Below are 13980 nucleotides of genomic sequence, written 5' to 3' on the forward strand. Positions count from 1 at the left end.
GCCTGATCAAGAAGACAGGTGTGCGATGTACAATATATGTATATCATGTATGTTGGGGTTTGGGGTGCATACTGCTCCTTTAAGGGTGCAGGTCAGGTAACCCTTGGGGGATTAGCTCTTCCCAGTGCAGGACCCGGTTTGTACAGTCTTAAATCTGACTATGGAACTGTGTACACCTACAATAAAGAGCACCCAGTGTTCAAGTTATCAAGCCTATCTCATGGTTCTTTAGGCAGCATAAGTTGATAGGTGCATACATAACAACTGGCCATAAGGCTGCTTCATAGCCAATGCATTCTGTTGGTGTACCGTTCTGGCGAAGGGGGAGGGCATCGAGCATTGTCTCAGACTTCGTAGGACGGCGCTGGAAAGGACCTAAAGTATGGCAGCCCCGTGAAGAACGGGTAGGATTGTTCCGAACACCATTGCTCTGTTCAGGGGAGAAGGTAGTACTTGTCTGGAGGCTGGCTGAAAAGGTCATGGGAAACGGTCACAGAGGGGACTCGGGGCGCAGCCAACAGCAGCGGCAGAGTGCTAACCACAGTTGTCAAGGGGTCATCATGGGAAGTGGGTGTTGAGGGGGCTTGGGCTACAGGCGATGGTGGGATGAGGCTTCGGTCCTACAGTAGTTGAGGGAGCGGCCATTGTGGGAAGCGGACACCAAGTGGACTCGGGTTACGGGCAGCTGCTAGTGACAGCGGGAAGCGGCTTTGGGTCTAGACTCGTTTGGCAGGAAAAATTTCTACCAGCGGCAAAACAGAATGGTGGCATTGTCACTGGACTAGTTAATCCAGAGACCCAGGATAATGCTCTGGGGACCGGGGTTCAAATCTCGCCACTGCAGATGGTGATATTTGATGCAATACAATTCTGGAATTAAAAGTCTACTGATGACCACGAAACCATTGTCAATCAGCATAAAAACCCATCTGGTTCACTAATGTCTTTTAGGGAAGGAAATCTGCCATCCTTACCCGGTCTGGCCTACATGTGACTCGAGCCACAGCAATGTGGTTGACTCTTAAAATGCCCTCAGGGATGGGTAATAAATGCCGGTCCAGCCAGTGACGCCCACATCCCATGAACGAATAAAAAAAGTCAGCTGGATCTGTAGCAGAAGCAGACAGTCCAGAGAAACAAGAACATTCTGTCGGTACAAGGTGAAGCCGATCAGTTTGACTTCTCCCTAAACTGGAAGGGAAAACTGTGAAAATGGAAGTTGACATGGGGGCAGCAGTGTCCTTGATATCCGAAGCAGTCTACAGGGAGAAGTTAAAAGCCCTGCCATTAAAGCCTGCCAAGATCACATTGTGAACGTATGGTGCAAGTGGTACCCCTCAAGGGGTTTGCACTGGTGTAGGTATAATTAAGGGACCAATGTGCAGAATTACCACTATATATAGTAAAAGGCTACTATCCTGCGTGATTCAGACACTCCTGGTTAAAGAAGTTTAAATTGAACTGGGGTGTGAATAATAGGCTGGCGGGCTCGAGCACAAGGTTACAAGGTATTTTGGGAAAATTTAAAGAGGTCTTTCAAGAGACCTTTGGAGAGATGAAGGATGTCAATGTTAAATTACAGCCAAAACCAGATGCTTGTCCAAGAAGTTTAAAGGCACGTCTGGTACCATTAGGCCTAAGGTGGAGGCTGAATTGGAACAACTGGTTCTAATGTACCCAAATCCACCAGCAAATGGGCCACCACACTGGTTCCAGTTTTGAAATCAGACGGATCGGTGAGAATTTTAAAGTGACAGTAAATCCCGCCCTCTATGCGGTCCAATACCCACTTCCTGTCATTGAGGATCTTTCCAGTGGCCTAGCAGGGGGAAAGAAATTCTCCAAAATGGACCTATCGCAGGCCTATCTGCAGATGGGGGTAGTGAAGGATTCACAACGCCGCTAACGACAGTCACAAACTATCCTGTCCCGCTACAAGCGGCTTCCTATTGGCATTATGTCAGCTCTGACTCCTTTCCAGAGGGCCATGGACCAAATCCTAAGTGGGTTGACAGGAGTCTAGTGTTACTGGATGATATTTTGGTCATGGGTTCAACAGAGGAGGTACATTTAAAGAACCTGGAGGACACCTTAAAGAGGTTGTCAGAGCATGGCCTACAAGAAAGAGAAATGTGAGTTCTTTAAGGACTCAATTGAGCACCTGGACCATGTAATTGATGGTAATGGGTTACACAAGGTGTCTAAGAAGATGGAGGCCTCCAGGTCCAAAGACCAGAAAATGTGCGCTAATTTTGGGACTTATTAATTACTAGGCTAAGTTTGTTCTGGATTTGGTGACAGTGTTGAAACCGATGCATCGGTTGCTGGGAAAGGGGCAGCCATGGAGGCAGACCAATGAATGCGAGGAAGCCTACCTGGTGGTAAAGCAGGCTTTGACAAGGTACCGCATGATAGGTTGTTGTATAAGGTCAAATCTCACATGATCCAGGATAGGGTAGCTAAATGGATATAAAATTGGCTTGATGACAGAATGTGGAGATGCCGGCGTTGGACTGGGGTAAGCACAGTAAGAAGTCTCACAACACCAGGTTAAAGTCCAACAGGTTTATTTGGTAGCAAATTGATGACAGAAGCCAGAGGTGATTGTAAAGGGTTGTTTTTCAAACTGAAGGCCAGCAGTGTGCCTTGGGGATCGGTGCTGGGTCCACTTTTATTTGTCATTTATATTAATGATTTGGATGAGAATATAGGAGTCATGTTTAGTAAGTTTGCAGATGACACCAAGATTGGTGGCATAGTGGACAGTGAAGAAGATTATCTAGGATTGCAACGTGATCTTGATCAATTGGGACAGTGGGCTGACGAATGGCAGGTAGAGTTTAATTTAGATAAATGCGAGGTGATGCATTTTGGTAGACTGAACCAGGGCAGGTCTTATTCAGTTAATGATAGGGCCTTGGGGAGAGTTATAGAACAAAGAGATCTAGGGTACATGTTCATAGCTCATTGAAAGTGGAGTCATAGGTGGACAGAGTGGTGAAGAAAGCATTCGGCATGCTTGGCTTCATCGGTCAGAACACTGAATACAGGAATTGAGACGTCTTGTTGGTAAGGCCACACTTGGAATACTGTGTACAGTTCTGGTCACCCTATTATAGAAAGGATATTATTAAACTAGAAAGAGTGCAGAAAAGATTTACTTGGATGCTATCAGGACTTGATGATGAGTTATAAGCAGAAGCTGGATAGACTGGGACTTTTTTCCCCTGGAGCGTAGGAGGCTGAGGGGGTGATCTTATAGAGGTCCATAAAATAATGGGGGGCATAGATCAGCTAGATAGTCAATATCATTTTCCAAAGTTAGGGGAATCTAAAACTACAGGGCATAGGTTTAAGATGAGAGGGGAGATACAAAAAGGTCCAGAGGGGCGATTTTTTTCAGAGGGTGGTGAGTGTCTGGAACAAGCTGCCAGAGGTAGTAGTAGAGGGGGTGCAATTTTGTCTTTTAAAAAGCATTTAAACAGTTGCATGGGTACGATGGGTATAGAGGGATATGGGCCAAACACGGACAATTAGGGCTAGCTTAGGGTTTTAGAAAAAAGGGTGGCATGGACAAGTTGGGCCGAAGGGCCTGTTTCCATGCTATAAACCTCTATGACACCTCACCCTATGGGGTTGGGACTGTCCTGACCCATATTATACCAAACGAGGATAAAAGACCCAAAGCATTTGCTTCAAGATTGTTGGCAAAACCTGAGGAAAAGTATACTCAAGTGGAAAGAGAAGGCTTGGACATTGTCTTTGGTGTCAAGAAGTTTTATCACTTCCTATGTGGCAGGCATATTGTACTTCTATAAGCTTTTGACACCCATCTTAGGGTCATACCCAAGAATACCGTCCATGGCAACAGCTCAATTACAAAGGTGGACATTGGTGTTGTCAGGCCTACTTGTAAGAAATCCGGTACCGCCAGTCTGAGAAACATTTATTTTCTCAGAGGGGGGTAACTCATACGATGGATTATCAGCTTCCTTAAAACCAGAGAGAGACAGAATTTGAATCAAGAGTATTGTGATTGCACAATATCACTCACAAACCACTGGCCTATATCGTGTTCTCTCAAACAAGGAAATAAACTCTGGACTATGACTTGATGAGGATTTGTGGTGATTCTGCACCCAAAGTAGCTGTGGTTTAAGGAACACAATAGAGGTGAATTTCTTCACATTAAGATGGAATTCTGACTGTATCCACCTGTAAATCTGCCAGTTGTATTGATGGAATGCAAGATGGCTTGTGGAAATTCAGTGACAACCAGACTCAACACAGCCTCCATGATACAAACAGGCATTTCACTCAACTCAACTTCATTCCATTCAGTTTATTGCAACCTAGAATATCATATTCTCATAAATACTGTACAATTCACATAATTATGCTGTGCCATCACCTGCTAAACCAGCCAGAGACAATCCTCTGAGGCAGAGTTTCACTGTATGCATGGAACATGAAGGTAAGCTATTCACTATGGCAATTGCTAAGTCAGCCTTTAACTGCATCATTTTGTCTGTCATTATGCTTTTGTGAATAGGCCACTCTAAATGTGATAGCTAAATCAACTAATAATTTTGTGGATTAGCAAGGGTGTTGAGGCACTGCGAATATAAAAGTGAACATTTCTCAAATTTTGGGCACTCTGCGATATAATTCATCTCGGCGTATTCATGGCATCAGCCTCAGTGCTGTGCCTGACAGAGGCCCGATAATGGGCCTAGGCAATAGCCAACATAAAAGTTTGCAAGCTGTCAGTGCCTTCAGTCCTGGTGAGCAGCTTGCACAGCTGAAGGTGCTGAGTGCCTGTCTGTTTGTCTTCTAACAATGGCACAAAGCTCAATCATAATGATTGTGGTGCGAGGGGTATGCTGCTCCTCATCCTGGCTCCATTTTGTGCAAAAAGGACCAGACTTTATACATTCTGAATAATCAACTGCTGTGTGATATCTGTCGTGGGAATTGGAAAAGGCATTTGGTCCCTTAAATATATAAACATGATTTGTTTTAGGCAGTTGCTAGGGATACCTGCATAGTGTTCCAACTCAGTTTCAGGTCAAAGATTTTTCAGGTTTTCTTGGGCATTGAACATTGGACTCCAAAATTGGGTCTTATTGTGCCCAAATTTCAACTGTAAAATTGACACAAGGAGATCCACTTTCTACCCAAGTTTCTAGCATTGAACCCTCTAGAGTTCTTCCAGAGGTCTGGTGCACAAAGAAACCTTCTACCCATCTCCATAGTCACAGTAGTGGAAGCCATTTAGATAAATCACAAAGCATTTGTATAAATAACATTTAAAACCTATCGACTGTGCAACTGTGGAGCCTTACAGACCAAAGGCACAGCAATGGATGTAGGTCAGAGTCAGGACCTGCTTTATATATCTGAATCCAAAGGTTGAACTTTGAGATAGAATCATACAGCATAGAATGAGGCCATTTAGCCCATCATGCCTGTGAAACAGCCATCTAATTTGTCTCACTCCCTTGCTCGTTCCCCCTAGCCCTACAATGGTTTTCCTCTTCAAGTAGTGATCCACTTTCATTTTAAATGTGATTACTGAATCTGCTTCCACCGCCATTTCAGGCAGTGTATTCCAGAGCATCACAACGACCTGTGTAAAAAGAAATCTCATTCCCTCCGATTTCTTTTCAGATTACTTCAAATCTGTACCCCTGGTTACTGATAATTCAGTCACTGCATCCATTAAAATCCTTCATAATTTTTAGTATCTCATTAAACCTTCCCTGAACTTTCTCAATACTGAGAACTCAATTTATTTCTTGTCTCTCCCTATACCGCACCCAAATCCCTCATCCTTACTTTCCAGTAAATCTCCTTTACACCTACTCAAAGGCCTTTATACCTCCATTGGGAGAATAAATTATTGGGCAAAAAATTAGCAGAGAATTAGCCAGGGCACAAGAGGCTGAGCAGCCTGCATTGGTTCTGTACCACGCAGAGAACTTCCTGCTAACCAGGTCTTTTAGGTTGCAAAATGGTGGAGACCTTGAAGTCAAAATGTGTCAGAAAAGCTGGTCAGATGGGAGTATCCTGATGAAGAATATGTTGGATTCCACAGCGATTTTACTGGCACACTCTACCTGTGTTGGGGGTGGGGCAATGTGGCTCTTTTTAAGATGTTCAGAGCTGACTCTAAATGCGTTTTCCATCCCAGAACCTGAAGGCCTAATCACAGGGCTCATCCTGCATTGCCCAGAACTAGCAGCATTCACCTGAAAAACAGGGGAATCACAATCTTTCCCTCCTATCCACATTTCCTCAGGCTCTGCTTTGGGACTACAGGATCACTCCTTATATAACTTGAATCAATTTTTCTGTGGCCTTTTACAGTCTTGCTTTCAATTCTTCTTGAAATGATAATTCTACTCGAACCCTTCATTTCTGCTTCTGGTAAAACACTGAAAACATCTATTCTAACTTCATCCTTTCATTGATTTTGTTTAGTTTGCAGTCTCATGTTACTGACTCATTAAGATTTTGCTGTTTACCCTTCCAAATTCTCAGATATTTTATCTTTTTCTTCTGGTGGAAAAAAACCCAATTATTAAAAGCCTTTCTTCCTAACTATAACCCTGCTATCAACCTTGTAAATCATCCCCATCCACTTTTCATGATTCTATTATTCCTCCTGTAATGTGATGCCCAGAATTTCAACAGGGTCCTATCAATGTTGAACTTATAATTGTGTTCTTATTTGTGTATTTAATGTCCTGATACAACTGACCAAGAATAATCATAGCCTATTCTGTATGTACACCCCAACTTTAACACAAACAGATGGATGATAACATGTAAGCATCACAGAATGTCCTACAGCAGTCTTTGTAGATCAGGGGTGAGCAGAGGCAGCATGGGCTCCAGAACAAACTTCCTGTAGTAATTTAAAGTGGGGATCGTGGTCCATGGGGTGTTGAAAAATGGGTCGCCAAAAACGATCCCCAAAGATTGCCTGACCTTTTGTTCCTGTTTTCTCTCTGGGTAAATTCTCACTGCAGTACTGTGTATGACCACATGAGGCAAGAATAAACAGGTCAGTTCAGTGCACCCTGTATATGCACTGAAGCATTCTGCCCACTCGTGCACGTGACGCCAAGTGTCCTGTACACGGTAAAAGGATCCCATGGCACAGCTTGGGAGTGTTGGAACAGCTGGGAGTGTTGGGCGAACTGACCAAATTTATAACTCAGCAGACAGGATTTTACCACTTCGCTCGAGTGAGACTGGAAATTCCCACCCAAGGTCAATGGAGATTTTCGTTGTCGGCTCCTCGCCTGCTCGGAGGCCGCGGCGGGCAATGTGATAGAGTTCGGGTGAACATCTCAAACAGATGACCTGGTCATCATGGGAGTTTATTGTGCACAGATTGGCTGCTACGAATCCGACTTTATAACAGTGCTCCACATGTATTTCAATAATGTGCAATTCTTTGGGATTTCCAGAAGTTGGGAAAGGTGCTACACAAATGTATACTCTTCCTTTATTCTATACTAATTGGGCTTCCACTAGGGCAAGGATGGTCATCAGTGGACAGGAGTGACCTGAAAATAATAATAATCGACCGCTCACTCTTACTGAACAGTGTGAGCAGCTTATGCAGACTTGTACCCTAAACGAGGGCTCTTTGATAATTAGCCTACACTAGGACGACGCATTTATTTGCCATTGTCTCAATAGAGCCGCGAGGCAATTCTAAATAAATGGACAGCATCTTCGGTAAAGAAGAGGGCAAAGGAGTTTCATCTGACTGTTAACTCTATAAAGCATTTAGATAGTTACATGGGTACGATGGGTAGAGGGATATGGGCCAAATGCGGGCAATTGGGATTAGCTTAGGGGTTTAAAAAAAAAGGGCGGCATGGACAAGTTGGGCCGAAGGGCTTGTTTCCATGCTGTAAACCTCTATGACTCTAACAGCTGGAGGCTGATCTGTAGCAATTGTTAGTGTAGTTTACACATGATTACAAAGCCAAAGATCTGAATATTTGTACGTGAGGGGAACTTGACATCCAGACAGAAAGAAGGTGGGGAATCAGCAATATTAGTCTGTGCAGGGATAAATCGCTTTATAAATGGTCCCTGGTGCAGAGCTTTTTGTGACAAGGCAGGTTATGGGGGGAGTTCAACCCATGCTACTGAGGGTTAAGCTCAGCAGTGGAGAGCTAAAACAAATATTAACTCCTTGCTAAAACAATTAATGGTCTGAATCTACTGAAATAGAGTTGCTTCCTGTCACTATTCATTTTGCTCAGTTTCCATTGCCCAAAGGAAGGTTGCTCAGGTTAACAGCTGCTTGAGGACCCAAATGGATGTTGGTGGGGAGGAATGCCAAGCATTTGTCTTGTGGAAGTACTACAGCGAGATGACAAAGCTGAGATGCTGTTTCTCCATCAGGGGAATACATATCTTCAGTTCACCAGCTAATGAGATGAGTCAGGAGCAGGGTTGAAGGGTGAGGCATGGGGTGGCTGCCAGCTCCAATCACTGGGAGGCTGGTCTCTCTGCTGTCCTTGGCTCTCAGCACGTGGAGTGTATGGAGGGGGTTGGTCCTGTTTGGAAGGACAGAGAACAGGAATTTAGAAAAATCATAAACACTTGTGGAAACAGTTTGAGAATGAAGAGGGGTGTAGTACAGGAGCCATGGATCCCAACTGTAATTCCCCACCATCCCTCATGCAAGCTCTGGTGGAAACAGGGCTGTGATGGAAGCAGGATGGAGGAACAGTGAAAACAATGTCACTTTGCTGCCTTCCCACTACTTTTTGATCTTAGCCTGCTCTTTTAAGCAGGTGAGGGGATTGCCTGCAGTTTGGCATGCTGATCAGATCCCAATGACGTGGCCAGAGGCAGGAAGCATTGATCATCCCCAGACCACTTATGTCAGACTCCTATTTATTGATGATAGTTCAGCCTTCAACATCATTATCCCAACGAAACTCAATCCAAACTCCAAGGCCTAGGGCTCGGCTTCTCCCTCTGCGACTGGATACTAGACTTCCAAACCCGCAGACTGCAAACAGCAAGGATAGGCACTGACACCTCCTCCACGATCATCCTCAACACCGGGGCCCACAAGGATGTGTTCTCAGCCCCCTACTATAGTCCTTACACACCTATGACTGTGGCCAATTTCTGCTCCAACTCCATTTTCAAGTTTGCTGATGGCACCACCGTAGTGAATCGAATCTCAAACAATGATGAGACTGAGTACAAGAAAGATAGAGAGAATCTGGTGAAATGGTGTGACGACAATAATTGCTCCCTCAATGTCAGTAAAACGAAGGACATAGTCATCAACTTCTGGAAGCATAAAGGAGAACATGTCCTTATCTACATCAACGGAGATGAAGTGGAAATGGTCGAGAGCTTCAGGCTTTTAGGTGTCCAGATCACCAACAACCTGTCCTGATCCCCCCCATGCCTATACTATAGTTAAGAAAGCCCACCAACTCCTACTTTCTCAGGAGGCTAAAGAAATTTGGCATGTCTGCTACGACTCTCACCAACTTCTACAAATGCACCATAGAAAGTATCCTTTCTGGTTGTATCACAGCTTGGTATGGCTCCTGCTCTGCCCAAGACCACAAGAAACGACAAAGGATCGTGAACGAAGCCCAGTCCATCACACAAACTAGCCTCGCATCCAGTGACTCTGTCTACACTTCCCACTGCCTCGGAAAAGCAGCCAGCATAATTAACGACCCCATCCCAGCATTCCAGATATACTCTCTTCCACCTTCTTCTGTCGGGGAAAAAGATACAAAAGTCTGAGGTCACGTACCAACCACCTCAAGAACGGCTTCTTCCCTGCTGCCATCAGACTTCTGAATAGACCTATCTCGCATTAAGTTGATCTTTCCCTACACCCTAGCTGTGACTGTAAGACTACATTCTGCACTCGCTCCTTTCCGTCTCCCCTATATACTCTACGAACAGTATGTTTTGTTGGTACAGCATGCAAGCAACAATACTTTTCATTGTATCCCAATACCTGTGACAATAATAAATCAAACAGGTGGTGAAATTTTAAACTGGTACAAAGATGAGGCCAAAATTGTATAAGCCAGAACTATGAGATATCTTGGAGGGCTGTGGGTTAGAGGACATTATAGGAGATAGGAAGAGGCAAGACCAGGGAGGGATTTGAAAACCAGGTTGAGAATTTTAAAATTGAGACATCAGTCACTGTCCTGCCGGATTTCTCCAGGCATTCATGCCCCTCCACTGCTGCTAGTGAGGATAGAGAATTTGGCGCTCAGCCAAATCTCCGTTCACTGCAGCGGGACCAGAGAATCCCGCCGGCATGAACTGCTGGAGAATCCCGTTCCATGATTGAAAAAGACTTAGAAGTTAGGACAAGGCCAGCACAAAATTGGATGATCTCAGCCTTACAAAAGGTAGAATATGGAGTCCATTATAATAGACAGGTCGAGAGGTAGAGGCATGAAGGAAGGTTTCAGTTGCAGACGAGTTGAAACTGGGGTGAAATAAATCTGACTCCTCCACAGTTAAAGGATATTGTAATCTGTCTTTTTAAGAACCAAAGTGGATGATTTCACACCTCCCCACAGAAATTTATAATATCCATTCCAGGATGCGGCATCACTGGCAAGGCTGATATTTACTGTGCATCCCTGATTGTCTGGAGCTGGCGGTGGACCTTCTTGAACCACTAGAATCAGCTTAATGCAGTAGAGCGGCTTCCTAGCCAACTTCAGAAAGCAGTTAAGAGACTGTTAGTGTGTGACTCGAGTCTCAATGCAGGGCAGCAGGGGCTAGGTGTTTTAGCAGCTTAATTAACCAATTTTTTAAAAAATAAACTGACACCAGCTTTTTTAAACTGGATTCAACTTTAAAATTGCCCTGGTGATATTCAAACACATTTTTTAGATTATAAATCCAGTTACAATCACTACACTTGTACTCCTTCCGGCATAGCTTTGATCACTCAATCCATGTTCCAGTATAACTTTATGTTCTCATTTACAGAACTTGTTGTGCCTCTGAACTTTAGAATCATCAACAAACTATATAACTTTATTCTTTCATCCAAGTCATCAATGTACAAGGCAAAATGCTATGACTTCAGTACACTTCTGTAGGAAACGGGACTTGTCACAAATGGACAATCAGAAAAATTGTTTCTACTTGAGACGACCAAAAGTAGATCAATAGTTCCAGCCTTTTCCTTTGATATATTTATACTGAACCCTCACGATCTTCTACTTGAATGCCTCCCACTGCTCTGAGACTGATTAACCTTCAACCAGCCATCACCGGTCCACTTTGCTAAATAACACCTCAGCTTACAAAAATTGAGCTTACCTCAGTTGAGACCTTTTGCTCCTTTTCCATAACTATGATAAATCCAACTAATTAAGATCACTGTCACCACTTGCCTTCCTGATCACTTACTTTCCCACCAACTTTTGTGTCATTAGCAAACTTGAAGTATTACTTTTGGTTCCCTCATCCAAATCATTCATGTATATTGCGAATAGATGGGGTCCCAGTATTGATCCATGTGCGACTCCACTAGTCACTGCTTGTCACTTTGAAAAAGACCCATTTATTCCAACTCGGTTTCCTCTCTGCTATCCAATTCTCAAACCATGTCAATATATTACCACCAATTCCATGCTCATTAATCCTTGCTGATATTTTTTAAATGTCCTGTTATTACACCCTTTATAATAGACTCCAGCATTTCCCTATAACTGACATTAGGCTAATCGGTCTGTAATTCCCTGTTTTCTCCCTCCCTCCTTTTTTAAATAGAGGGGCTCAATTTGCCGGGACTGTTCCAGAATCTACAGGATTTTGGAAGATGCCAACCATTGCATCCACTGTTTCCATGGCCACTCCTTTGGTACCCTCGGATGTAGACCATCAGGCCTTGGCGATTTATCAGCTTTCAGTCTCATTAATTTCTCCAGCTCTATTTTTCTAGTAATAATAATTTCTTTCAACTCCTTCTTCTCACTAGATCTTTGGTTCCTTGGTGTTTCTGGGAAGTTAATTGTGTCTTCCTCCATGATGACAGAAGTAAAGTAGTTGTTTAATCGCTCTGCCATTTCCTTGTTCTCTATTATAAATTCTCCTGTTTTGGACTGTAGGGGGCCTACATTTATCTTCACTAATCTTTATTCTTTTGATAAAATAATGGGGGCATAGATAAGGTAGATAGGCAACATATTTTCCCAAAGGTAGAGGAGTCTCAAACTAGAGCACATAGCTTTAATGTGAGAGAGGAAAGGGAAGAGATACAAAAGGGTCCAAAGGCGCAGGGTGGTGAGTGTCTGGAATGAGCTGGCAGAGGTAGTAGTAGAGGCAGGTTGGTTTAGACAGTTACATGGGTAAGATTGGTGTAGAGGTATACGGGCCAAACACAGGCAATTGGGACTAGATTAGTGGTTAAAAACTGGGCAGCATGGACAAGCTGGGCCGAAGGGCTTATTTCTATGCTGTAAACTGGGCAGAAATACTAATCAAGTTTTTGTGGCTGACATGGTGGCAAAGTGGTTAGCACTACTGCCTCACAGCACCAGGGACCCAGGTTCGATTCCCAGCTTGGGTCACTGTGTGTGGAGTTTGAATGTTCTCCCAGTGTCTGCGTGGGTTTCCTCTGGGTGCTCCGGTTTCCTCCCAGTTTGAAAGACGTGCTGGTTAGGTGCATTGACCTGAACAGGCGGACTAGGGGAATTTCACAGTAACTTCATTGCAGTGTTAATCTAAGCCTTACTTGTGACTAATAAATAAACTTTACTTTATGACTCTAAGCTTTTACAGTCCACTTTTATGTTACTTGCAAGTTTACTCACACACTACTTTTCCCTTCTTAATCATTCTCTTTGCCCTCTTTTGCTGAATACTTAAATCCTCAGGTTTGCTATTTTACCTAGCAACTTTATATGACTCCTCTTTGGATCAAGTACTATCCTTAATTTCATTTGTAAGCCATGATTGGACTGCTTTTCTTGTTCTGTTTTTGTGTCAAAAAGGAATGTATAACTGTTGCAATGCATACATTAGTTCCTCAAGTATTAGCCATTGTCCATCTATCATAATGGGTGGAATTGTCCTGCCGTTCACATTGGCAGTTTTCTCTAGACCCACTGCAGTGAATTGAACTTTGGCTGAATGCAGCAGAGGTGGGATGTGAACGGTTGGAGAATTCCGGCTTACATCTTGTAAAGAAATTCCCCAATCTATCTAAGCCAACTCTCGCTTCATATCTTTGTAGTTTTCTTGTTTAGATTTAGGACCCTAGTTTCAGATCAGGCTTCTTCACTTTCCATCAAAATGAAGAATTCTATCATGTTATGGTCACCATTTCCTAAAGGACAAGATTATTAATTGCATAATACCAAATCAAGGATAGCATATTCTCTAGTTGTTTCCTCAACATACTGATCTGAAAAAAAAACATCTAGCACACGCTCCAGGAATTCATCTGTTACAGTATTGCTAGCCCAATCTATATGTAGATTAAAGTCATCCATGATTACTGTAGTACCCTTGTTACATGCATCTCAAGCTTCCAGTTTAATACCATCCCTACATTACCAGCACTGGTTGGAGGCCTATAGACAATCCCTACTTATGTTTTCCACCCTTGTTGCATCTTAGCTCCAGCCAGACTGATTCTACATCGAGATTTTCTGAGCCAATATCCTCTCTCACTATTACACTGATTTCATCCCAGCTTATAATATCACTAACCACCTTTTGGTTTTTGGCTGTCCTTCCTAAATACTGGATACCTCTGGATATTTAGTTCCCGGCCTTAGTCACCCTGCAGCCATGTGTCCGTAATCACCATCATATTGTACCCATTTAAACTAATTTGCATTGTTAGTTCACCTACCTTATTCAGTACATTCAGAAAATGCCGAGAGACTTGTCTTAACTTTTTTTTTTAAATACAATTTTTGTACAATGGCC

General features: G+C 43.4%; 1 protein-coding gene across 2 annotated transcripts in view; it reads right to left on the reverse strand.

The window, feature by feature from the left end:
- Positions 1-4327: 4327 nt before the first annotated feature.
- The window catches only part of LOC144501492 (WW domain-binding protein 2-like), a 35229-nt gene continuing 25576 nt past the window's right edge, over positions 4328-13980 (reverse strand). For both annotated transcript variants that reach the window (XM_078225281.1, XM_078225280.1), the window contains one exon: positions 4328-8585. In XM_078225281.1, the coding sequence (XP_078081407.1) occupies positions 8457-8585 (129 nt within the window). In that variant the 3' untranslated portion in view covers positions 4328-8456. The remainder of the gene's footprint in view (positions 8586-13980) is intronic.

This window comes from Mustelus asterias, chromosome 12, assembly GCF_964213995.1.
Source record: "Mustelus asterias chromosome 12, sMusAst1.hap1.1, whole genome shotgun sequence".
Lineage (NCBI taxonomy): Eukaryota > Metazoa > Chordata > Chondrichthyes > Carcharhiniformes > Triakidae > Mustelus > Mustelus asterias.